Raw genomic sequence first — 24,381 nt, forward strand, 5'->3', positions numbered from 1 at the left:
CAGACAGGCCTATGTGCTTGCTTTTTGCTCCTCTCCTCTTCCTCTCTGCTTTGTGAACTCAGTGTGGACTTCACTTATACAGGCCCGACATTACTGCCTGCTGCTCGTTCAACCAACAGATGTCAAAAATTTACATGTCAGTTGATTCAATATGTGTCGGGCAAATCTATCACCTGTCACCACCTAGAGCTCAGTCACTGGACGAGAGGCAGTCATTCAGCTTTATAGTGTGGCAAAGCCTTTAAGCATTATTCAGCAGACTATCTGTCATGATCTGATCTCCTCTTGGGGTCATGTTTTTTGTTTGTTTGTTTAATTCTTTTCTGCAGTGTAGTGACCACAATATCTTTTTGTTGAAGTCCTGTTGTGTAAGTCACTTTTCGGCTGACTGAGATTTCTTGTGTGGAATGACCAGAAGCGATTCAAAAATAAAAATGTTTGTTTATTTGCCACTTGCTTTACACTGCTTGCAAAATCAAACTGAAATATAAACAAAATTACATTGGCTGATACGTATTGCAAAATCAGATGATGCAAAAATAATAGGCGAGTGAGATGAAACATCAAGCTGCACAGGGTCTAAAGAATGTGAGCCACACCACCAGGAAGCAGCACTTGCTATCTATCACCTTATACTTTTCCCTAATTTATTTCAAATTTTGTGTAATTCTTTTTGAAGTTGCCTTCTTCACATGTTTTTGACAGAAATCAGGCTAGTTTCCACAGGTTTTAAATGGTTAAAAATTTGTGGCATTTACATTTTGGGTCTTCAATATGCCAAACTCTAATCAGAGGTTAATGTAATGCGGATAGTCACATTAACAGAGTATTTGGGGGGTTTTGCTAAATCCAGCAGATTGCAAAGGATACAAAAATGAAAATGAGCCCCGTGAGTGACATGGAAAAGAGCTCAAGCACAATATTCAGAAGCTCCTTCAAAATGACTCATTATATATTCTGCTAAATTTAGCCTGTCAGAACAGGATTTCAGCAAAAATAGACTTTAAAAAAAAAGTTCATGTACAAAGAAAGTATAGGCCTCTGGTGACATTTCCATGCTTTTAGTTAGGCATTCAAATGAGGGTACAATTTGCAAGTCAGGTTTGGAGCTGCATCCATTCACATGCAAATACGAGACTAAAACAACAACCAGCTCTGCAGCTCCTTCACAGCCTACAATGTGGATCTGTGCCAGTCCAGGCCACCCCTTTTTTCCCCATTAATGATTGAATGAATATGAATCAAGTGATTTTCTCGTTCTGAGATAAACAAGGAAGTGATTAAGTGAAATTATACTGTAGCTTGAAGCCGGGTGCATCTGAATGAGTTTGTCCAGCAGCACGATAAAAACATTTTTCCCTCCATGGCAGCAGTAGCCTTGGAGCTGTTTCCATTCAGTGGCCGAGGAGGAGCAGGTTTCAGGCGCATGGAGGAGGACTTGGCTGCGCTCGGGACATAAATTCAGGTCTTTGCTATCTCGTGTGAAATGTAAAACAGGAGGCAGGCAGCAGGTGAAGCGTGAACCACGGGCGGCCAGCGGGAAGCCATAAGACACTTCTCCCACTTGGCCGCTATTAAAAGTGTGCGTTCCGACTTGCAGCCGGCGCAAAGACGAGCTGCATTTGACACTTTGGCTTCATGGCTCAGCGCGCAGCTCTCCCTGTCGTCCCCATCGCGCTGCTGGTGTTCGGACTTGTTGCCATCCTGCTCCTGACGATTCCCACTCAAGACGTCCAGGAGGCGCCGGGGTTCATGGTAAGGTCGGTTCCGTTGGGTATTTTTGGATCAGTGTTTGGCAGCGCGTGGAGTTGTAACCGAAGCCAGTGCGATTCAGACAGGGAGAAAAACGTGTTACGCTGAAATCGTTGGCACTGGAGGACTCTGTGGCAGTACTTGGAAGTTATTTACCAGTATTTGTTTGTATTTTGCATCCTATTCCATTTTCTGAATCACGTGTTCTTGTTTGAATTTCTCTGCACAGCTGTTTACCTGAAATGTATGGAAGTCCAAGTGTGACGAAAAGAAAACACCAAGTCTGCTTTAAAAAATATATATTTTATTTGCCATGGCCTATTTAATACAGAGCTTAGGAGGTGTTTATAGTGCACTTATGTACTGTATCAGACTGGACAGTCTGTGGGGATTTTATTGTCACTGTTATGGTATTGTAGTCATTGTCATTGTAGTGACTATTTGTTGTTTATGTTGGTTGCTGTAGCAATATGGCACGTTGGACTAAGGTGTGGATATATTTCACGTTTTGGACCTTAAACACAAAACTTCGTTGTCTTTGAGATCCCTTGAACATATTTTACATGATGGCAAACTCTTTGGTCATAAAACCTTTTATGATCCAGTTTATAAAAAACAGGCTTTGAGCGCTTCACAAATGTCTTTTTTGTCATCATCTTCAAGCTTCCAGCTGACTGAATGTGACGCGCCATGGGGGGTTTGCTGTCACAAGATATTAAAACAACAAATTACTAAATGGTGCACACTAATTAGCTTTTTTTCCCCTCCATGACTCCTCCTGGGGTCTGCATTTTATGTGGGAAACATTTTAATATTGGGAAACACACCACAACCTTGTAAGCTCTGATATTTGGATGAGAAGATAACAAATCTCCAGTTTACACATGATTATTGTTTCAACAGAAGTTCAATAATTATAGATCAATGTTTAAGTATGACCTCCTCATTCATAATCAGTAGTGGAAGAAGTACTCACTCCCTTTATTGTAGTAAAAGTACAAATATCACAGTCAGAAAATAATCTGTTAAAAGTAAAAGTCCTGGATTTAAATCTTACTCAAGTAAAAATACAGAAGTATTATCAGCAGAATGAACTTCAAGTATTAAAAGTAAAAGTACTCACTTCAAAATTGCTGCTTTCGCAGTGTTTTGTTATTATAGAATATAATATTATTCGGTTTCTGTCTTCATCACTAATAAATACATGTAAAAGTATTTTAATTAGTAGTGAATTTGCAGCCAATTATAGCCTATCCCTTGTATACTACTGTGTATATTGGTTTCATTGTACTAGATCATGTTATTTTTTAATGTAAAAAGTAACTTATGTGAAAAATGAAGTGCAGTAAAAAGTACAATATTTCCTTCTGAGATGTCATATAAAGGATGTTAAAGTATGTTATGTCAAAATAGCACTTAAGTACAGTTTTTGAGTTAACTTTACTTACTTTTCACTGCTGTTTATATCAAAATATAGCCATGTAAATAACAGTGGCATGAACCAATTTTTGGTCTTGTTTTAACACTTTTTACATGCAAATCACCACATCATATTGTGGATGCCAAAATTGAAACTGAAATTCAGACACAATATTGAAAAAGAAAAACAAACCCCAACCCCTTCTTATTCTCAGGTTATCATATACCAGGCTCGGTCACGCCCCTCAATGTCTCATAGCGACGATACAAACTGTAGCATATCTATGTGACACACAGCTAAAACACACTGAAAAATGTGGTTAATGTTGTCAAATGGTCAAAATTTCCTGGTTAGCTGAAAATAGATCATGTTTTTGGTTTAATTAAGCACGTTTGTTACATAAATACGTCATGTGATTGACATCAGGGCACCAAGACTGTATGTAAATTGCGCAATGTTACGCCCCCCCAAACCTTAACCAGACTTTCTTGCTCTTTGCATTACGTGAGTTGGTCTTGATGTCAAGTTTTGCAATGTACAGGTTCACATCGGAGTTTGTTAAAAACCCAATGTGTCTCATCAAGACATTGAGGGCTGCTTTTGGCATCGATATTGCATGCTGAGGGTGGCAAAGCTGTGATATTTAGAACAGGCTGGAAAACCCCATCAGAATGAAATGTGAAATTGACTTTACATCCTAATTTTCAAACTGTCTGTTAAACATAATTTCTTTACCAGTCCTCTGTTTAGTTTCTCATCTGTATATTCTTGGTAACGGCTAAATGTCACTCTCCCCTCTCTAGCTGAAGTTCAGCTAAGGACAGCATGTTGTGTTGCCTAACACGAAACCGTCATCAGAGTTGACCTCAAGGCTTAAAGACTATTAGACTCTATAGTTTCCTCCTTGTAATAAAATGCATAAAATTAAAGCCTTTACCTGTGGAGCAACCTGCTGATTTAATAAGAGACTTCTTTTCTTTCAGAACGGAAATAAAAATTTAGTGGCATTCAGAGCAGGACTGCTGCACGTCACCTACTGTTCCCTTGTTTTTGTTAAAAAAAATACCCCATGGTTCCTTTTTTTAGTATAATGTAGCCACTCTTCGACTCAGTCTCAGTGTGATCACCCAGTCATAAAAAAGAATACAAAAGCCGTTTTCTCACATTTTGGAGGAAGAGAAGTACAGCAGTTCCCATAGTTGACCAAATGAATGGACAAAACAGTTCATTGGAGCTGCTCTGTGTCTTTGGCAAAGTGTTAGAGCGAGTCGTTTCAGCTCGCTGCACAGCAATAATGAGACAATATTATAAGCAATAACGAGGGGCACTTCCACATGATGCTGCTGTTCACCTGTTGGTCTGACTGTAGAAAAAGTGTTTCCACAAATGCATGAGTGTGGAATAATGTGCATCTATTGCTGCACGTGGATTTATGTTTGTGTGTGTGTGGTCCCTTTTCCTTTGGATCTGCAGCCACATACCTTCTTGCACGACCGGATCTCTACACATTCAGAGTGTCTCCTTTTAATTAATCAGAGATTAAAGTTGCTACATGGTAGTGAAAGTGGAGGCACTGTCAGGGCAACAGTGTATTCATCACAGTGAGTCGTAGGCTGTTGCATTTGAGGAAGTATTTTATGGAGGACAGGTCACCCCAAAATAAAACAATATATATTTTTACTCTTACCTGTACTGCTTTTTATCAGTCTAGATTGTTTTTGGTGTGAGTTATCCAGTGTTGGAGATATCACTCATAGAGATGTCTGCCTTCTCTCCAATATAATGGAATTAGACGGTACTCGGCTTGCGGTGCTCAAAGCGTCAGAAAATACATTTGAAAAACTCAACAGCAATGTCTCCTTCCAGAAATCATGACCCGCTTACTCAAGATAGTCCACAGACCTTGTTGAGAGCAGTTTCATGTAGGAACTATTTTCGAACTTCATCCACCAACCGCACCACCACACAGAAGAAAGCGTGCAGCTACTCATGCTTATGACAGCGTGAGATGTAAACATTCATGGCATCCTTCTCGGCTGAGCTGTAAAATTAGCTTGATCAGTGGTGCTATACAGTAGGCAAGACATTACCATTTTTTAAAGTCTAATTTTAGGAGAATATCATATTATAAAGAATACACCATGATATGCATAAAACAGTTTGCCTTTTTATGCAATCAGAACAAGGCAATCTGTATTTGTATTCATCGCAGTCACTGTAACATCAAATATAACAGCACTACTTATCATTAATCTAAGCCTTTATCGGTAAAAAAATAAAATAAAAGTGCAAATTAAAACTGGTAGACCATTAAAAACCTTTGGGGTTTTTGAGAATCGATACAGTATCACAAAATATATATATATCTCGATACTCAAGTGTACTGATATTTTCTTACACTCCTAAGATGCACCTTATCTCTACAACCAAAATTTCCAAAACCTGGCAACTTACACCACAACAGCCTAGATTGATAAATAGCACTACAGGTAAAGAGGAAAAATATGTATTTTTGATTTGGGGGTGAACTGTCCCTTTGGCAAAACAAATTCTGGGTTGAATTCATAGTTGTTATTGCAATCAGGTTAAAGTACTGCAGTCAGTACTCTTCCATGCGTTCTTCTGAGAACTGTAACTTATTGCCTATAAGATCCTCAATGTGAAATTGAAAAACAAAATGCATGTTTTCATGATGATTGAGACTGATTTGTAGAAGGTTGAGAGTTACAGCAAAAATCCAGGATTTCAGTGCTCTCGTCTGGGCTTTGATATCGGGTGGTCAGGAGAGTTAACAAGTTCCAGATCCTCAAGGTTTCCACATGTTAAGCTGATGTTTGCCCTCAAGCACAAACACATTTCATGAGCACTCCCACTCTTAACGTAATGTGCACATTTTGATTCTTTGCTAAATATTGATTTTTGCTAACTTTAGACAACAACAACATGATCATCACATTTTTAAAACACTAAGTTTACTTAAGCACACAAAATTGACTAGATAGAAGATGTGGAGTGAGATCTTAAAGGTCATTACTTTGCTTTAGAATTAATATTTCTATGTGGGGTCCAATAGAAATTTGTAAATTCTGTATAACAAAAGGAACACATGTAAGTGCTAAAATCTTAATCAGCTATGTCAATAACTGAAAATTTGCAGAGAACAAATATGCCAATATGCAAAAACTGTGATCACATAAGGAAACATGTTCTTTCTGCAAATATCAAATAGGTTAACATAAATGTCTTCAAGTTAAAAAAAAAAAAAAGTTTGTCAACTTTGTCTAAACTATCTTTGCATGGTGTCAGTGTCAGTTGAATTCCCCCTAACATGCTCTCATACACACACACACACACACACACACACACACACACACACACACACACACACACACAACTGGAATAACAAAATTATTTTTTTATTTTTTTAAATTCTTATCGTGAAAGTTAAGTCAAAAAACATTTTCTGCCACACAAAGGTGGTTATATACAACAGTGAAATGTTTTATAGACCGGAGTGTTTACAGATAAACAATCATTTTTGTTCCATTAAAAATGTATACTTGTGTAAAATAACATCCTGAGGGCTTTCTTTGAAGTGCCACAGTGCTAGTTAACCTTGCCAAATGCCTTCCAGATGCCAAAATTCAGGTCACACAGCCGCGATCGTAAATGTCTTTCATGCTCTTCTGTTTTGGTAATTAAGGGACTGTTAGTTAATTGTGAGAGGAAGGGGCTGGCAGGGCCGTGACTTTGTTCCTAACTCTCACCTTTTTTTATTTTGACCCTCCTGGGAGCTACAAATGTTTTTTCTTGAGCCTCCCTGACTGACCGGGGGAGAGCAAACAGCAAGGGGAGTTATCTTCAAAACAAACAGATGTAAAATGCAAATTCTCTCAGCAAATTGCATCATAACACAAGCTGTGTTTGCACTTTAGCAGAATATGGGTACATGACAGACTACCGTCATTGGTTCTACTTTTTCTCAAATAAACCATAACACGCACAATAGTTGCAGCAGTGGCCAGAATGAGTGCTGAATTTATTTTTTTTAAAAAGTGTTTATTTACTGCAAAATTTTAAATGACACATGTAGATTAAAGTGATATTTATGAAACATAACTATTATGAGCTTAGATTTTGTTTCCTGACAGAAGCATTTTTCGCACATGATGTGTTCAAGGGCCATTGAAAATATGAAAATAATATAATGATAATTTCAGTTTTTAAAGCTTCTGGCCATGACAAGTGGTGTAGTTTTGGCATTTTTATAAAAAGAAAACACGCTTTTCAATTTTGCTGATAGGTTTTGGAGTTCAAGGACATTTTTAAGAATGACATTTTATCAAATTTGATTTATATAGTATCTTTTAAACAAATTGAATTGAATTCAAAGTGCTTTACAGTTTGATTGAAGAAAGAAACACAAGAACAACATATCAAATAAGCAAAAAAGGATCTTGAAAAATATTATGTCTCTCCAGTACTTAAATCTGATCTGACATGCCTCCCCCATTTGGTGCACCTCCTCCCCTCTCTTAAATGATGAACGGTCCCTAAGGAGTTAGAATTTAACCCTAACCCCAACTCCCATTTTTAATGCTGTCATAAGTACTGCTCTTGATGTTTTGTTTTTCTGCCTGCAGTATGGGATCGTTTTGGATGCTGGATCTTCGCACACGGCGTTGTACATATACAAGTGGCCAGCAGATAAGCAAAATGGCACAGGCGTGGTCACCCAGCACAGCGAATGCCATGTTAAGGGTAAGTAAGGACAGCACATTCCCACTCTAACAGCAACCAAGATTCACAATAAGGAAAAAAGTACAAAACTCTGTAGATATGTTTCATACTACTGCTAAAAAACTGTTGTAAAGTAAAAAAACTACACATCTCAGTGTCCAGGGCAGTTGGTGGTGGGTCGAAGAAGTATCTTGCAAAATAGATTTAAGGATAAGGTTTATTTGCACAAAATAGAACAACAGAAATGCAAAAGAAACAAAACCAAAAACAAAAACCAACCAAAAACAAAACAAAAAAAACAACCCAAAAGAAGACAAGGTTGTGCAGGTGAGATAAAGAAACCCTACAAGGAATCTTACCTCAATAAGGATATTAAATTTTAAAAATAATAAAATAAGATGCAAACATCATATTGTTAAGAACAGTAAACAAACAAGCAAATAAAGTGTCAAGCAAAAATAAAGTAAGCAACATAAATCAACCCAAAACAATTCAAAAATCAAAGAATAAAATAGTGAAGTGAAATGAAATGAACATCTGCAGGTAGCGCCTGTGAGAAGGATTTTAAACTTTACACAGCAGTAAAAGCCTTTAACGGGAGCTATTTGGTGTGCGACTGTTTTTGTTTCCACTCAAATTGCAAGAAATCTGGTTTTAAATTTGGTTATTAGTGTTTTTTTTAACCAAAAAAATCTGTTTGACCAGGTAGCTCCCTATTTGCATCACAGTAACCATTAGCAGGCAGCTAAAACCATAGCTACAAATGGAAACTGTACTGTATATTTTGGCATATTTTAGAAAGAGTGTTTGGAACATACAGTGTGCGCACATGAGCAACAAAGAAGAAAAAGTTTTACTCTTCAGCAAGAGTGGGTCAAAGCATTTTTGTAAACATTTTAGCACTTGGTAACTGCGCTAACCTCAGCTTGAAGTGGAAGATGTAGCCAAATGTTGGTAAATTGTGGTGGAAATGTGAATAAGATGTAGTAGAGAAGCTTTGAGATTAGTTAATTAGTTAATTGTGATGCTGCACTCACATCCCCATATCATGTGGAAGTAATCAAGGTGTAAAAACCTTTGATGTCCAACACTGAAGTCTAATTATGATGATTAAAATCTGTAGCTTAAGCTTATTTTGGGAAGTTGTAAAAGTGTTACAGCATATTGACCATGCACAGTGTCTTTGACGCCCTTATGGGTCCAGCTCTGCAGTCATGCAGCTCTTTTGAGTTGCCCAGTGAATGAATGGGTATCTTCTCCGTCTCTGCTTTCATCCCACATTAGCTGCATAACTGCTGTGAATCATCTGATTGCAGCTGACAGTCTTTGTAAAGAGCAAGCAAACATTTCAGCCTCAGTTCAAGCCTGCAGGGTGTGAACTTTTATATTCAAAACATAGCTTTTCAGTGGATTATAGCTTTAATCTTCTGATCATAAATTATACCGGGTATATGCACTTAGTTTAACCCTTCCACCCCTTTTGTAAGAACACTCTAATGTATGTTTTGGTCACTTTAAAACTGACAAAGTATACCTTAGAAAATTACTTTTCTCTGTGTATTCACCCGTAGGTGGGATGTGATGCTTCCTGTGAACAGATGATATTATCACAGCACAGTGCAGCAAGTGAATCAGGAGTGAGTCAGGGCTGAACTCTGTGCTTCGCCACTCCTGTCCTGCCAAAGGGGCTTTATATGTCTTGGCTTAGATAAACAAATGCTCTTTTCCCAATTAGTCATCAGCATGGTGTTTACTCTGTCATGTCTCATAATCGTAAAAATGTCACAGTTAGAAGTGAACTTTGAGCCTTAGATGGATGTCTGAGAATTATATATATATATACGTATATAAGATTTAGGGATATTTAGTTGTGTGGTGAGGATTGCAGATTGCAACCAACTGAAACTTCTGTTTATAATTCTTTCCATTTTCATTGTGCAAGAGATTTGTACTTTGAGCTGAACTATCCCCAGAGGTCCCTTCCTCTCCAAAACAAAAGGACTAGGTGATGATTTAAATCAGTAAAAAAATTGAAATAAAGCAGTTTCAGATGGGCTGTTTGCGTAGCGACTGCTAATGTGTGCTTGTCTTTTTTCTCTGATAACTTAATGTTCAAGAGGTTTTTACAATGAACCGAATTATCCGCAGAGGTCTCTTACTCTCCAAAGCAAACAAACCAAGTGATTTAAAACTGCAAAAACACTGAATAATGCAGTTTCATGTTACAAATCAGTTGTTTTCCAATGCTGTTTGGCAGGTATGAGAGGAAGTCTTTACTGGGAGACAAATTATCTGCAGATGTTTCTTCCTCTTCAGAACAAACAAACCAGGTCATTCAAACCAGTAAAAACAATGAATAAAACATTTTCACGTTAAAAACAATTGTGTTTCTCTAACATTGTTTGCCATTTCAGAGATTGGCCATAAGCTCTGCGAATGTGTACTCACCTTTTTCTTTGATAACGTAGGCTCCAGATGTTCAGGAGGTTTTCATTAGGACACAAGTTATGTACAGATGTGTCTTCCTCTTCAAAATGAAAAAAACAGGTGATTCAGACATAGAAAAAAAACATTTGCCTCTGATTGTGAGGAGGGGCTTCTAACTACAATGGCCTCTTTGGTAGCACTGAAAACGCGACAACACAAATAGCCCTAACCTGAGCCAGAATCATGGCGATGCAACATGGCGACCTCCATAGATCATGTGTATAGGGTTCCCCTGAATCCTTAAAATGTCTTCTAAGCTAAAAATAAGGCCTTAATTTGTATTAAAATGTCTTGAACAAATCTTTCAAAAATCTTAAAAATACTTACGTATCAAAGGTAGGATTTCTTTTTATGACGTTACTTTTCTAAAATCTCAAAATAATTAATTTTTTTTTACATTATATACTTGTTATTGTGAAATTGGTCTAAATTCCATCCAAGTGGCATTAAAAAAGTCTTAAATCTAACATAGCTCAAGACGACATGCTTAATGTATTACATTCAATTTCTGCCAGTACATTTCCACAAATCTTAAAAACTTGACCTTGAATTCCCTTATCAGTGTCGTCCTTATGTAACAGCATAGAATAACGATTATATGTTCTTCTATTTTTAAAAGTTCATGCTCATTTCTGAGTGGATTGGCAAGGAGTTTTTTTTCCTAGCTGGGAAAGCTCTCGTCTAGTGGGCGTGATCGATGATTTGCATCATGATGCATGTGCAGCGATCACAGGAACAAGATTCTACATGTCGATCATGTAATGAGGTGTTCTTCTTTTTCATCCTGTAAATCGCTCGCTCAGGTGGAGGGATCTCCAGCTATGCGGGCCAACAGGGAGCAGCAGGGCAGAGCCTAGAGGCATGTCTGGACCAGGCGGTGAAGGACATCCCTAAAGAAAGACACCAGGTCACACCTGTGTACCTGGGAGCCACAGCTGGCATGAGGCTGCTGCGGTGAGTCACTGTGTGTGTGTGTGTGTGTCTGTGTGTGTGTGTGTGTGTGACCAGACTGTCTCTGCCTGTGTTGATTTGGAGTTATTCTATGTGAGACTTTGTTTGTCTGTCACATGCAGAACTTAATCTCCAATGTAGTTGAATGAATATAAGAATGCCCCATGCTAAGCCTTTTAAACACAGGGAAAATAAAAATAAAATCCAAAGTTCACCTACAATAATGTGCTTTTAAAAACATCATTAAACCTTGTGCAATATGTAACCAGCAGTAAAACATATGTCATATGCAGACATCCGGTGTCACAGGGATCATACTGACATGTGACAGTTACTTGCATATCTTATCTTGTATTACATACTTCCACATTTTGCATCCAGAGCTGTCTGTGGCCTTTTTAGATATGAGACCTGTAGATAGCTTAACATAAGCAAAACTATTCAAGACATCAGTTTACAAACTCTCACACAGCTCATGTAGTATAATCCAAGTCTTATTTATCCAGTAATATGCTTAACATTTCCCAAACAGACAGCCTTTTCCAATCGGGAACTGAACTGATAGTTGGCTTGTGTTATGTGTTACTTTGGGGTTTTTTTCAGCTTCAGCAAATAACACAAACAATTTAACTGATTGAGGCAGCAGTAGACTTGCAGCTCCTGTGTTCAGTGAGGTGAAATTACTGTTAATGTCAACAGAGTCTGGCTGTGATGAGAGCATTCATAGGTTTCACTTTGGTTCAGTCGGCTGTCGAGGAGGGCTGTCTGTTTGAGAAGTACTGAGCATACGACTGGTGAAATGAGACTTGGATTATACTGCATGAGCTTTGTCAGAGTCTGCAAATGGATGTTTTGATATAGTTGGGCTGTTGTTAAATGCAGCCCCTTTTTACTTTAATTCATCAAGAATTTTCTCCAGTTTTTGATTTTTAGTTCACTGTGAAGACAGCGAGGAGAAGGTTTTCTTCATGAATTCATGTAACACAGGATCATTTGGAGCCAGAAGTATCCATTTAACCAACATTTAGAAAGAAGAAAGGATGTTAACACTGCATATCACTGCTAGTGGTGCTGCATAGTGTTACTGTGTTGTGTAGAGTGAAGTTACAAATTCCTGTGCGTATCATATTTGGGGATGATGTCAATAAATTTGAATGAAATACAGACATCTTTTAACCCGTGTAAATGTGCCGCATGAAACACAGACATGGGGATATAATTTCTTAATTACATAAGATCTCCTGGTAACACTAGTCCCAGTAGTGTCCCGTGTGAATAGGGCTTAACCAGTTTGACTGCATGAAGCTTTTAGAGCACAAAGAAGCAGTGCTGTCAGCGCTCACATTGTCACTATCCCTCTCTGTGAGGTTTGACTTGAATATGCAGCAGAAAACAGCTGCAGGTTCGCTCAGTCGGAGGTGAATATGTAAATCATCTGCTGAGTGCAAACGTGTCCAAAAGCTTAAATTTGAATGAGAGGCGAATCGCAGCAGCCTGTCTATTTTTATTTGTCTGTGCACTCAAAACATCCCTCTGCATTCATGAAATGTTGCCACTAATGTAACTCAATACAGTGTAAATAAATCGATTTAACCCTTTGAAACCTGGCTAAATTGGCTAAATTTCTTTCAAATTCATAGGTAGCAGGCAATGAGCACCAAAACAAGAAATGGCCCCAAAAAATAACAGGATATTAGTAAGTAGTAAATGAAAATTAGAAGGAAAACAACATGCACAAGAACAAACAAACAAAAAGATTGAAAAAACTGCTGCTCAGATTTTTTTCTTTTTTTTAAACCGATGGAATTTTTAGGATGAAATTGTAAACAAAGTCTTAAAGTTTTTGATGTAATAAATGTTTGAATAGTTGCATACAAAGGAGGATGTGGAATTAAATAATTAAAAAGTTAAAAACTACAGATCTGGGATGAGTCCTTGGAGGCTTTTGTGCAGTCGTGTGAGCTGGTTGAAAGTGATATCTGTCTGGTGCATCTGGTCTTGCAGACAAACATATGTCCCTGATTTCACTTTGGCGTCTCCTTGAAACTTCAAGGAGTAAACTCCAACCTTAACATCTGGTTTGTTAGAAGCTTTATAGTGTCAAAGGTCACGAGTGAAGGCTGAAGCTTGGGGCAGTAAAACTAAGTGAGTTTGACGTTGCAATTTATTCATTCAACCTCTGAGTGAGCGTCCATGAACGTTACCTGCTGAAGCTGTAACCTCCTAACAAATATATTTAAGACTTTTTCTCTCAAACAGCATCTCGAGCCCAGAGCTGTCAGTTCAGATTCTGCAGGAAGTGGGCCACAAAATCCAGTCCTACCCTTTCAGCTACCAGGGGGCGGCCATACTGAGCGGGCAAGAGGAGGGGGCGTACGGCTGGGTCACCGTCAACTATCTCTTAGAGAACTTTATAAAGGTACCATAACCCAGCATACATTCAGACCTTGAATGTAATTTGTTTGAACACCCATTCAAAAGGTCCCGTTACGGTTCAGAAATAGTTGCAAAATGAAAGTTAGGCCAAAGCAATCTGCGATCCTTACTGTTAGGTGCCACTAAATCCCCTAAATCTTACACACTGGACCTTTGACACAGTGAGACAGGAATATAAATTACATGTAGATATACGTAGATGGAATAACAAGGTTTGCATATTTGAAGAGCATTTCATAACCAAACATAACAAAACAAAACAAAACAAAAAAACAGTACATTTGTTTTTCATAGCAATGATTTAATCTGTATTTCCTTGTCTGTAACAGCAAATCTGATTGAACCATTATTGGAAACATCATCCGTACCCAGCTGTTCATATCATTTATAATCGCATTGCACTTTTTTGCATCCAACTAGAACCATTTTTGGCCAACTGCATACAGCTGATGTTTGCTGGGATCTTGTATGATGTGTGTTTTGTAATCTTTATGAAATATCTGCCAATATTTTAATCTAAATCCATTTTACTCAGAGTCAAATGAAGAAATATCTCTCTGTTTTTGCCCTTTACTGTTGCAAAGCTTATGGGACTGGAGGTGTTGGTTTTATTTAGAAGGTGACTGATGACATCTAGTGGCCTCTCCAGCACTTATTATCATAATCTAAATCACTGTTATCTCCTATTTCTGCCTGTAATCAAAATGAAACAGACAGCTGTTCTTAAGATAGTGATCAAGAAAAGAGCTCATCATCTCATCATCTCCTGCTTCTTTTTTCCTTGTTTCTTTGCAGTATGGTTTCGTGGGGCGCTGGTTCAGCCCCGGCAGGCCCACAGTAGGAGCGCTTGATTTCGGCGGGGCGTCCACCCAGATAACATTTGCGACTCACGAGGAAGTCGAGGACGAACATGACATGATAAAGCTGCGTCTTTACGGCCACGAGTACTCTCTGTACACACACAGCTTCCTGTGCTACGGGCAGGACCAGGTCCTCAAGAGACTGCTGGCTCATATAGTGAAGGTGAGCGTGCCACACTCACTAAAACAGAAATTTAACAACCAGGTATTTATCATCATATATTTTTATGTAGTGGTTGTGTTTATAACACAGTAGAGTAAGAGAGTGGAAATGTTTAATCTGAAACACTTATACCAGAACCACAAAGTTGCATGTTTTGAAGATATTGTGCCAAAATTTGTTACTGTAATATTTCCAACATGCTGGCAATCATGTGATGTGTTGCATACAGGAGATGGTGACAATGCTTGTTTTTTCTGGTCAGGATACAGACATTAACTGACATTGTTTTTTATATAACACACACACACACACACACACACACACACACACACACACACACACACATATATATATATATATATATATATTTTTTTTTTTTTTTTTTTTTATTTAACACCACATAAGTTCATATCTTTGAAAAAAATAGACATATGTTGTTGTTTTTTTATTTTTTTAAAACATATGAACTTATCTGGTGTTAAATAAGAATACATATAAACAATTTATCACATTAAAAACTCTTACTATTAGAGTTTGACCAATAACTAGGCCTACTAGATTTTTTTTTTTGACCAGTTGTTTTTATCTATTTTCAACAAAACTTGTAGATATACATCAACCGATGTCTGCTGTCAATAACGCAACATACAAATATCAGGGCAATGAAAGACAGGTTAAATAATAACAACAGCAACAGGACACTAACAAATGACATACATATTTGACATTCTCTTAACATATAAGATAAACTGGAGATTTAATATTGGTGTAATTTCACAATAGTTGTATGACTGTATATACTGGTGCATTTTAAAAATAATTCTAATAGTCTTTTAATGGGTTTTCACGGGAATATGTTGTATGACTTTAAATGTCTCTGTCTCTCTCAGTCTCAGGGTTACTCTGCGTCCGTCACACACCCCTGCTATCCTGCAGGCTACAGCACAGTTTCATCGCTGAGCAGTATATTCAACTCTCCGTGCACAGAAAAGTACAAACCCAGCTCCTACAACTCTCAGGACTCTCTGACAATAAAAGGCAACGGACATCATGAGCACTGTCTGAGCAACGTGTCCGAGATCTTCTCCTTCGACAGCTGCCCCTTCTCCCAGTGCTCCTTTGATAAAGTCTTCCAGCCAAATGTCAGCGGCAGCTTCATGGTAAAAAAGGCTGGAGGCAGTGTGTGACACAGAGAGGGGTTATACACACTAAAGGTCAGCCTGTACAGAGATGCACACAGTGTTAGAGATGCTCACAAAGTTTTCATTTTCTGAACCACAGGCAGCCATACTGTGGTCTCTCAAAGGTTAAAGCTAACATAGCTGTACTGCACATAAATTGAAAATAAAAAAGCATACACGTAGATCAGCAGTATCTACACTTGCATCCTTTGAATGGAAACCTTTTAAAACACACAATGTGATAGTTTTTCTTCAGTAAAACAAGCAACAACACAAAATTAATCAAAAATATTCAATAAAAGTCCTGCATGTGAAAATATAGTCAGTTGAAAGTATTTGCAAAAAACACAATTAAAAATTTATGTTGGTGTTACGTGTGAAACTAATGAAATGCTGTATTTTTTTTCATGTCTTTATTTAAACAAGGGCCATGTATAAAAAACAAGACATGATTCATGCCAGATTTAGGGATTGGTTAGTTTACATGTGCAGTCCCCGGGCAGGTACAAAACAGGACAAATACCTAACACTAAAAAACACTTATCACACATGAAAAAAACATTAAATACAACAGACAATACAAACAAATACAAGCGCATCAACATACAAACCAACTTACACAACTCAACAAGTTAATGAATGAATATATTAAGGTGGCAAATTTATTTATTTGCTTAGACCAGGCTGCATACGAGTAAAGAGCCAACCTGAACACAATAACTGCACCAAAACTTGTGTTGTGACTTTGTACAATCATATTGAAAACCTACAGATTCTCACAAAAGACTTGGCACTTGAGTAAGCACATTAGGGCCTTAATATATTAAGAAAAACATAGAAACAGGCTGTATACATTATTTATGTGTCTATATGTGTTGTATTTCTCTCATAAGTAAATTATTTGTCATGAGCTGTTAACTACAGTCTTGAGTTTAATGATTTTTTTCTTCTTTCTGTTTCGTCAGGCGTTCTCTGCGTTCTACTACATTCACTCCTTCCTGCAGCGAACCACCAGCATCACTGTGAGCACTCCTTCACTACTGGAGGAGGCGGCCAAAACTGTGTGCAGCTTGACTTACGATCAGGTAATGCTCTTTTTTAAATTTATGTTCCATTTGTGTCATTTTTCTAAGGCCAAATATCTGCAAAACTATCAACACATCCACCAGCCTCGAGCGTACTATGTGTTCAGTGCTATTTTTTTTTTTATTTTAACTCAGTCTTGTTTTTTTGTTGCAGATGCTGCTTCTTGCTCCACAACAAAAGTCTCGTTTGCAGAACTACTGCGCTTCCTCTGCGTTTCTCGAGATCCTCATGTTGAGAGGATACGGCTTCGACGAGACGTCATTCCCGCGCATTTCCTTCCAAAAGAAGGTGAGAACTTCATCGTCATTTCACAACAAAGTATATTCTCAAGACCCATTTTCCTCTAACTTGCAGTAATGATTTTCTTATCTTCCAGGCAGGGGACGCCTCGGTGGGTTGGGCGTTGGGCTACATGCTGATTTTAAGCAATTTGCTGCCGGCAGAGACAGTGGGGCTGAGAAAGGCCCTGACCCCGGGAGCATGGGGGACGCTGATCTTTCTCTTTGTGCTCCTGCTCACAGCAGTCCTAGTCTTTATCATACTTCGAGCTCGTGATGGGAAGAAGAAAGGAGGCAGTGAAAGCACCATCTAAAATACTACGGCGCAGTCATAAAACAGTAAAACAGTAACAAGTCTGTGTTGGCTCTGCACTCCAGTACATCTGATCTAAACTGTAACTATGAAGTCATCAGGACAATAATCCTAAACATGGAAACTGCAGTCTATAATCACTGATTGCAAAGGATTTCACAGCAATTTTGAAGCTAGAATAACTTTTTTTGAAGACATCTTATACCTAAAATTGTAGAACTATGTTAAAAAATGACTGCAAATCATAATCATCATATTTTTTTGTTTTCATTACATATCCAGTGGACTGGAGTAAAGAGCAACACAATGAAAAACATGCCACTGACTCAAATACCGCGCCATAGGTTTAAGAACACATCACTCCACGAGTGGCACTGGCACTACACAGGAGGTATGAATGTAATTTTTATTCTTGAAAAGTCAAAACATCTTTTATTGTATAGAATGTAAAAAAAAAATAATGAAAAAATCCACCTTTTTGGGTTTTGTCGAAAGTATGACTGTATTCTGAAGCACTGTTCAAGTAAAACGAAGTGCACTGTGGAGATAAGAGCCAATTTAATATGTAGTCACTATTTAATATTTTTGTATTCAAAGATTATTTTTTAGGTGGCAATTTTTTTTCACAGTTTAGTCTGCCTATGTTAACGTGAAATATTAACACACAAGTGTGAACAGCAGGCGTTTGCATAAAAATGAATAAATCAATTTAAAAAACAAATAAATTAAAAAATTGCTGACTTATACAAACTCTTTAAAGGCTCTTCAGAAACTGTCAATGTGAGGCAGATATATTTTTTGTAAAACATTGTGTCACAGAGAGGAGTTTATTTTAAAAATTGTAGTCTGAAAGGACAGAAAATGGGATCTTTCAACAAACAGTATAATAAAACTTGTATTTTCATAATTCAGGTTTATGTTTGATAGAAAAGCGAGTCACTCACACACACGTTTTGTTTTCTTGATGTCTGTTATAAAAATGTAGGATGACACAGTCATTTAAGATAAACCAGAATACCAAACTTACCTCTGAAAATACAGTAAAGAATGACACATCAAGTTACTGAACAAAACCTGCATCTGACTTTTTTCTTTTTTGACAGTAACTCATGTTTTAGTCATGAATTAACTTTAGACAATAGTCAGTTTTAGTCTACGTGTCAAACAGATGTTAATTCAACTCAGTGGTTGTTTTTGAATTTGATGTAGGTAATAATGTTGTATTGTATTATATTTAAGGGGAATATTTTTCACCATCAGACTAGTGATTTAATGTTGCTTTATTGGATTAATTATATACTAACTGTGTTATTATTGAGCACACCTCCTCTGCATAATAGGCTGAGATAAAACACCAAAACAGTTTAACCCTCCAAAAAATATTTGCATGCAAACATGATCGTTATGAAAAGGTTCATTATGAAAAAGACATTCTAATATGTACTCAGGCGTGCTGAGATAAAAAGCTAAAGACAACTCTAAATTTGAATATTGGTGTCAATATTTCAGTTCTGTGTACATTTTTAAGAACTTCCGAGACTCTTTCAAATCAATAAAAGTCCCTGCATGTTGAAATTTTTATGTTTGTTGTATCATCTTTCAAACTACTCTTGTGCCATTATATGTTTTTTTTTCTGAACAGAAATGATTGATTAATCCTGGTGAAAATTGGTGCTGTTAACTGTAAGTGGCTGTCAACCTATTCAATCAATGTTAGAGTAAACAAGTGTGACAAATAGATTTAATTCTTATTATTTTGTTTACCTTTACCAACAATTTCTCTAGCCTAATTATCCATCTTAAATGCTTAGTTAATATTAAGTCATTGTGATTTTTTAATTATAATAACAGTACTTGTGGTCGCATTGTATGTCTTACAATACACAACAAAATAAATATTTTGTTTTTTCCTCTGTACAACGAGTTTATAGTATTTGGGTCCTTTTCATTCTAAAGCGTCTTTCGTTTCTTAGTCTGCTTTGGACTTCAACTACCAGAATGCTTTGCTTTGTTGTTAGTTCTTATGACTTCCTGTATAGTCGTATTGCCTTCAAAATTAAAGCGAGGATTTAAATTTTATTTCACATTGTTTAGCAGTGATGTGATTTTTAATGTAATTTGCTGTTCAGTTATCCTACCAAGCTTCACCTCAGTGAATTCACAGATCAGTAATCCGAGTCAGCAAAACAATTAAAATATTATATGGAACAAGTCAAGAATGCAAAAAATTGCTATAAAAATATTATTAGGTCTTTTGTTTGAATTATTAGCCTGCATAATAAAAATTGTAGAATATGATTAAATAAGCGGATACAGGGAAGGAAGCTAGCCAAAAGTTAAAAGATAAGTAAATCTAAGGTTCAATCGAGTGTAACTATATCAAATTAGAGAACAAAACAAAACAAAAAAGAATGACACAAAGTGGCTAAGAGTATTTGGATAATGTTGTTTGCATGCTGTGAATTAGCCTTTATACTATTCGTTACTTCAAATGAAATTTGAAGACATACAGGAGACTGTAAAAGCTTTATTTATTAAGGTGTACTCCAGGACCTCATCGCTGTTGGTTTCATCACAGGTGCAACAGAGGACTCTTCTGACTTTGTTGAAACACATAGGTTAAACATTGCTGATATTTTGAACCAGAAAGGGTTGTAAACACTGCTTTACAAAAGCAGCTTTAAAAAGTTACAGAATGAGTCAAAAGCCAAAATGACGATCCTTTTATTTTGAAGCGTGTGACCGGATGTTCCTTAGTTGTTGCTGCATGGCGGAACAGGTGTGACTGTCGGAGCTGTGGAGCAAATGTTTTTATTTGTAACCAGTTCATGTTGGCTCATTTACGTCTAAAATAGTGAAATAGAAACTCTCTGTAAAGCTGTTGTAGCTCTCTGCGTCGACAAACACGGAGTTAATTCATAAAATACGGGCGTTTTGTCTGTTAGCTTGTGTGCTAGCGTGGTCGGTGAGCAGTCTGGAGATGTGCACTCAGACGAAGGCTGCAGCTCTGATGATGAACATCCCGCAGGCTGACATCGACCCCTCCGGTGTCTTTAAGTATGTCCTGATCAGAGTTCACAGCAGAGAGCCGGGAGACGACTCGGAGGTCGACATAGTCCGAGGATACGGCTGGGCGGAGTACCACGGTGAGTCAGGAGCACTGAAACAAAGAGGGCTAACGAAAGTCCTCCTCAAAATATGACACCTGGAATATATATATATATATATATATATATATATATATATATATATATATATATATATATATATATATATATATATATTTTTACTAGATCCACCTGGAGAGAGACATTGGTTACATGAGTGTCTTCGGGGTAAAAGGCAATGTACAATTTGGAAAAAAGTGTTCCACAAATTGCAAGAACTTAGTAGCTTTGACAATGTTTTTTTTTTAAATATAGGAAAAAATGTCCAAAAAACTGCATATATATAATTTTAAGCCCCCCTTTCTCAGGTCATTTCCTTGTTTTGCTTTTTTTTGTCTGTCTTTCTTTCTTTTTTCTTCTTTCTTTTTTTTCTTTTTTTTTTTTTTTTTTTTTTACAATTTACTGCTATTTTTTTTGGCTTTTTTCCCCAGAAATTGCCCTTTTCCATGGTTTTGATAGAAATCAAGCCCATTTTTTCAGGTTTCAAAGGGTCCTGCAATCAAACCTTCTGTTCTCGAGAGGTGATGATTAAACTTTACTGTCATTTTGGAGGATGTTGTTATTGAATTGTTTTCTTGAAGTGTTTTAAATATTCATTCTACTCTCATGGTTATAAATGAGGTGGAGAAAATATTATGAACACTTCTCAATATAATGTCCTGCCTTCAAAGTGATCATGAAGTTAAAGCATTACCTCTCAAAAACTGTTACAGTCAGACCTGCAAATTTTGGAGTTACAGCATGTTTCAATTCTGCATTTTGACTTTTATTGCAAGCTAGCTTTAGTTTAGATATAAATGAGACATTATGTATTTAAATGTCCAAAATAAGGATTTAGTGGCATCTAGCGTGTGAGATTTCACAACAGAAATGTCTCCCTCCCTGTGCCAAGCTGGTGGGAAACTGTGGCAACTGAGCCAGGCCCCCAGGAAGTGCTGAATTTTTATGGTGGCTAAACAGTGGAAGTACAGCTTTGAAGACCGTTATGTGTTGTCTTTGAGCCCCAAAAGATTTTTTCCGATAACTTAACATTGTGAAAGAAAACCTCTAAATGACTGACTCTGTATGCTGTTATCAATGAAAGGTAAATACAGCAAGGTGATTATTAACTAATGAAAACATAATTATAGAAATTATCTACCATCTCTGCTACTAGATGCATGTAAATCCTACACACTGTATCTTTTAAGTAATGATTTCATACTTTCATGGTTAGATATGGTAAATATGATGAAATAGTTACATACTACTATAAATGTACTTCCAGCAGGTTTACACTGCTCTCTGCTGGTCAACACTGAAGTAATACTCTTTATTTTCTGTGTTGTGATTTGCATGGAAACAATTGCAACAAATGCAAAATGATTGTCATTCAACAAATATTTTCATTTAATTGTGACAAAGTAAATGCACACATAAAAATTAAACACCCATAACAAGTTTCTATCTGACGCAGAGAACGTGCAGGTTTATATAACAAGTCAACAACCTCTTATCAACACCAGATGGAGGCTGCAGTTTGTGATTATGCATGAAAATATGTTATGGACAGTTGGTGACTGAATCACCAGCAGCTTCATTCACAACTTTATTACAAACAAATGTGTTCAAGCCAATATCTAATTCATGGTTGTTATTTATAAAAGTACACATTGGATGCCAAAATCTGTGGTTCTAATATCTGTAAGTGCTGAACCTACTGTATTTTCAATCTTGATAGATTATATTTAGAAATGAAATATATTTAGAAAGCACAGTGTTTATGTGTTGCTCACTTTTTAACTGGTTTTCCTGTCAGCTGATATCTATGAAAAGGTTGCTGAGGAGCTGGAAGAGGGCGGCCTCCTGGACTGTGAGTGTGTGTGGGAGGAGGGAGGATCAAACATGATCCCCAAGATAAGAAGATTCACGTCTATGGATACTCCATGGTGAGAGAGAGCTGAATATAAACTTTAAAATTTAGACAGTGACAGTTCATAAAGTAAATGAGCCATAAAACCAAAACTCTGAGATGAAAGCCTAAAAAGGTTTGTCACTGCAAGTAATCTATTGATTATTTGAGCTAAAATACCTGTGTTTTTTGTACCCCAACCCTCATGCAACTATTGATACATTTTTTAATTCTTTTTTTTAACTTTCATTTTTGGCTAATTTTGGTTGTGTTAATGCATACTGCATGCATTTTGGCAAAGGTGTTTCTTTTGTTTTTTTCCTTTAGATTTCAGCCTCAGTTCATATAATATGTCTATAATTCACTGTATAAATGAAAAACTCCCTCTTACCAATATTGGTACATTTTTTGTACCATTGAAACCCATAAAAACTACTTTTATCTTCTTTTACTTTTTATCTCACTGTCATTCCAGCATAAAAGTATGCATCCCATAATATCAGCCTTTCATGCTGTGGTCCTAGATAAGTTTTTGTAAATTTTACTGTTTTTTACCAGATTGGGTAATTTACCTGTATTTTTTAAAATCCTAAAAATGAATGAATATTTGGTAGTTATTATAAGGACTGATGTTGGTTGACAAATGTAATGCAGTGAAAGTTGAAAAAAATATTGATAGATAGTATTTATATTGCACTTTTTGACAGGGTACATTTGTCCCAAACATGTTAAGAGTGAAGTTTGAAAAAAAAACAAAAACTGACATAACACAAAAAATATTAATGCAAAAAAAATCAATATTACCACTAATTATTGACCTATCAGATACTGATAATCATATATATATATATATATATATATATATATATATATATATATATATATATATATATATATATATGTATATGGAAAATAACCATTTTTTTGTGTGGTTTTTTTTTTTTCATTTTAAAAAAAAGTGTCATTGTGTAAACAAACTGGTATTTAAGGGGTCAAAATCTTGAAAATGAATAAATATTTGGTAGTTAGTATCAGGACTGATGTTGGTCGACAAATGTACTGCAATGAACGTTGAAAAAATATTGATTAACAGTATTTTTATGGCATTTTTCAACAGGGTACATTTTTGGTACCAAATGTGTCTGAAAATGTAAATGAGGGTTAATAATTGATTCTTATGGTACTTTTCATTCCAGGGATATGGAAGAGCAAACCACGCAGTGACCACTGAGAAACTGAAGGTTCGGTATCCAGACTATGAGGTGACCTGGGACAATGAAGGATACTGAACTGAACTAAGACCAGACTCTGCTGGACACTCAGGACTGACATGGCACTTACCTGTAATTGCAAAATTTAGAACCATACAAAGTCCACTAAGGAGCTTTTGATACTAAATTACTAATCCGGGACTAAGACTGACATACAACACCAAGTCTTAAAAAAATAGAAAATATTATAATAATAATAATTGATATTTTTTACTCTGTTTGGACCTAAAGAAATCATGATTATCTTTAGTTAGTGTGAATTACAGTTTGAATAATTTGGTCATGCCATGCAATCACTCACTGACTTGTTTTAGAGTCATATAGCCTCAAATCTTGGACAAATTACTAAGATATATGGAAAATTTAACCATAAATGCTTTGTCAT

At 36.6% G+C, this 24,381-nt stretch overlaps 2 protein-coding genes across 2 annotated transcripts; both read left to right on the forward strand.

Annotated features, from left to right (window-relative positions):
- The first annotated feature begins 1,107 nt into the window (after positions 1 to 1,107).
- LOC121959787 (ectonucleoside triphosphate diphosphohydrolase 2) lies at positions 1,108 to 19,432 on the forward strand. The gene is made up of 9 exons (XM_042509275.1): positions 1,108 to 1,755; positions 7,816 to 7,933; positions 11,203 to 11,353; positions 13,610 to 13,769; positions 14,582 to 14,809; positions 15,700 to 15,969; positions 16,956 to 17,075; positions 17,230 to 17,364; positions 17,453 to 19,432. Exons 1-9 carry the CDS (start codon positions 1,639 to 1,641, stop codon positions 17,666 to 17,668), a joined length of 1,515 nt encoding a protein of 504 aa, XP_042365209.1. The 5' UTR covers positions 1,108 to 1,638; the 3' UTR covers positions 17,669 to 19,432.
- Positions 19,433 to 20,442: 1,010 nt separating this feature from the next.
- On the forward strand, positions 20,443 to 24,187 carry phpt1 (phosphohistidine phosphatase 1). The gene is given in 4 exon segments (XM_042509626.1): positions 20,443 to 20,813; positions 22,633 to 22,691; positions 22,694 to 22,762; positions 23,922 to 24,187. Coding segments are annotated over 4 exon segments (387 nt in total). The 5' UTR covers positions 20,443 to 20,647; the 3' UTR covers positions 24,015 to 24,187.
- The last annotated feature ends 194 nt before the right edge of the window (positions 24,188 to 24,381 follow it).

This window comes from Plectropomus leopardus, chromosome 20 (assembly GCF_008729295.1).
Source record: "Plectropomus leopardus isolate mb chromosome 20, YSFRI_Pleo_2.0, whole genome shotgun sequence".
NCBI lineage: Eukaryota > Metazoa > Chordata > Actinopteri > Perciformes > Serranidae > Plectropomus > Plectropomus leopardus.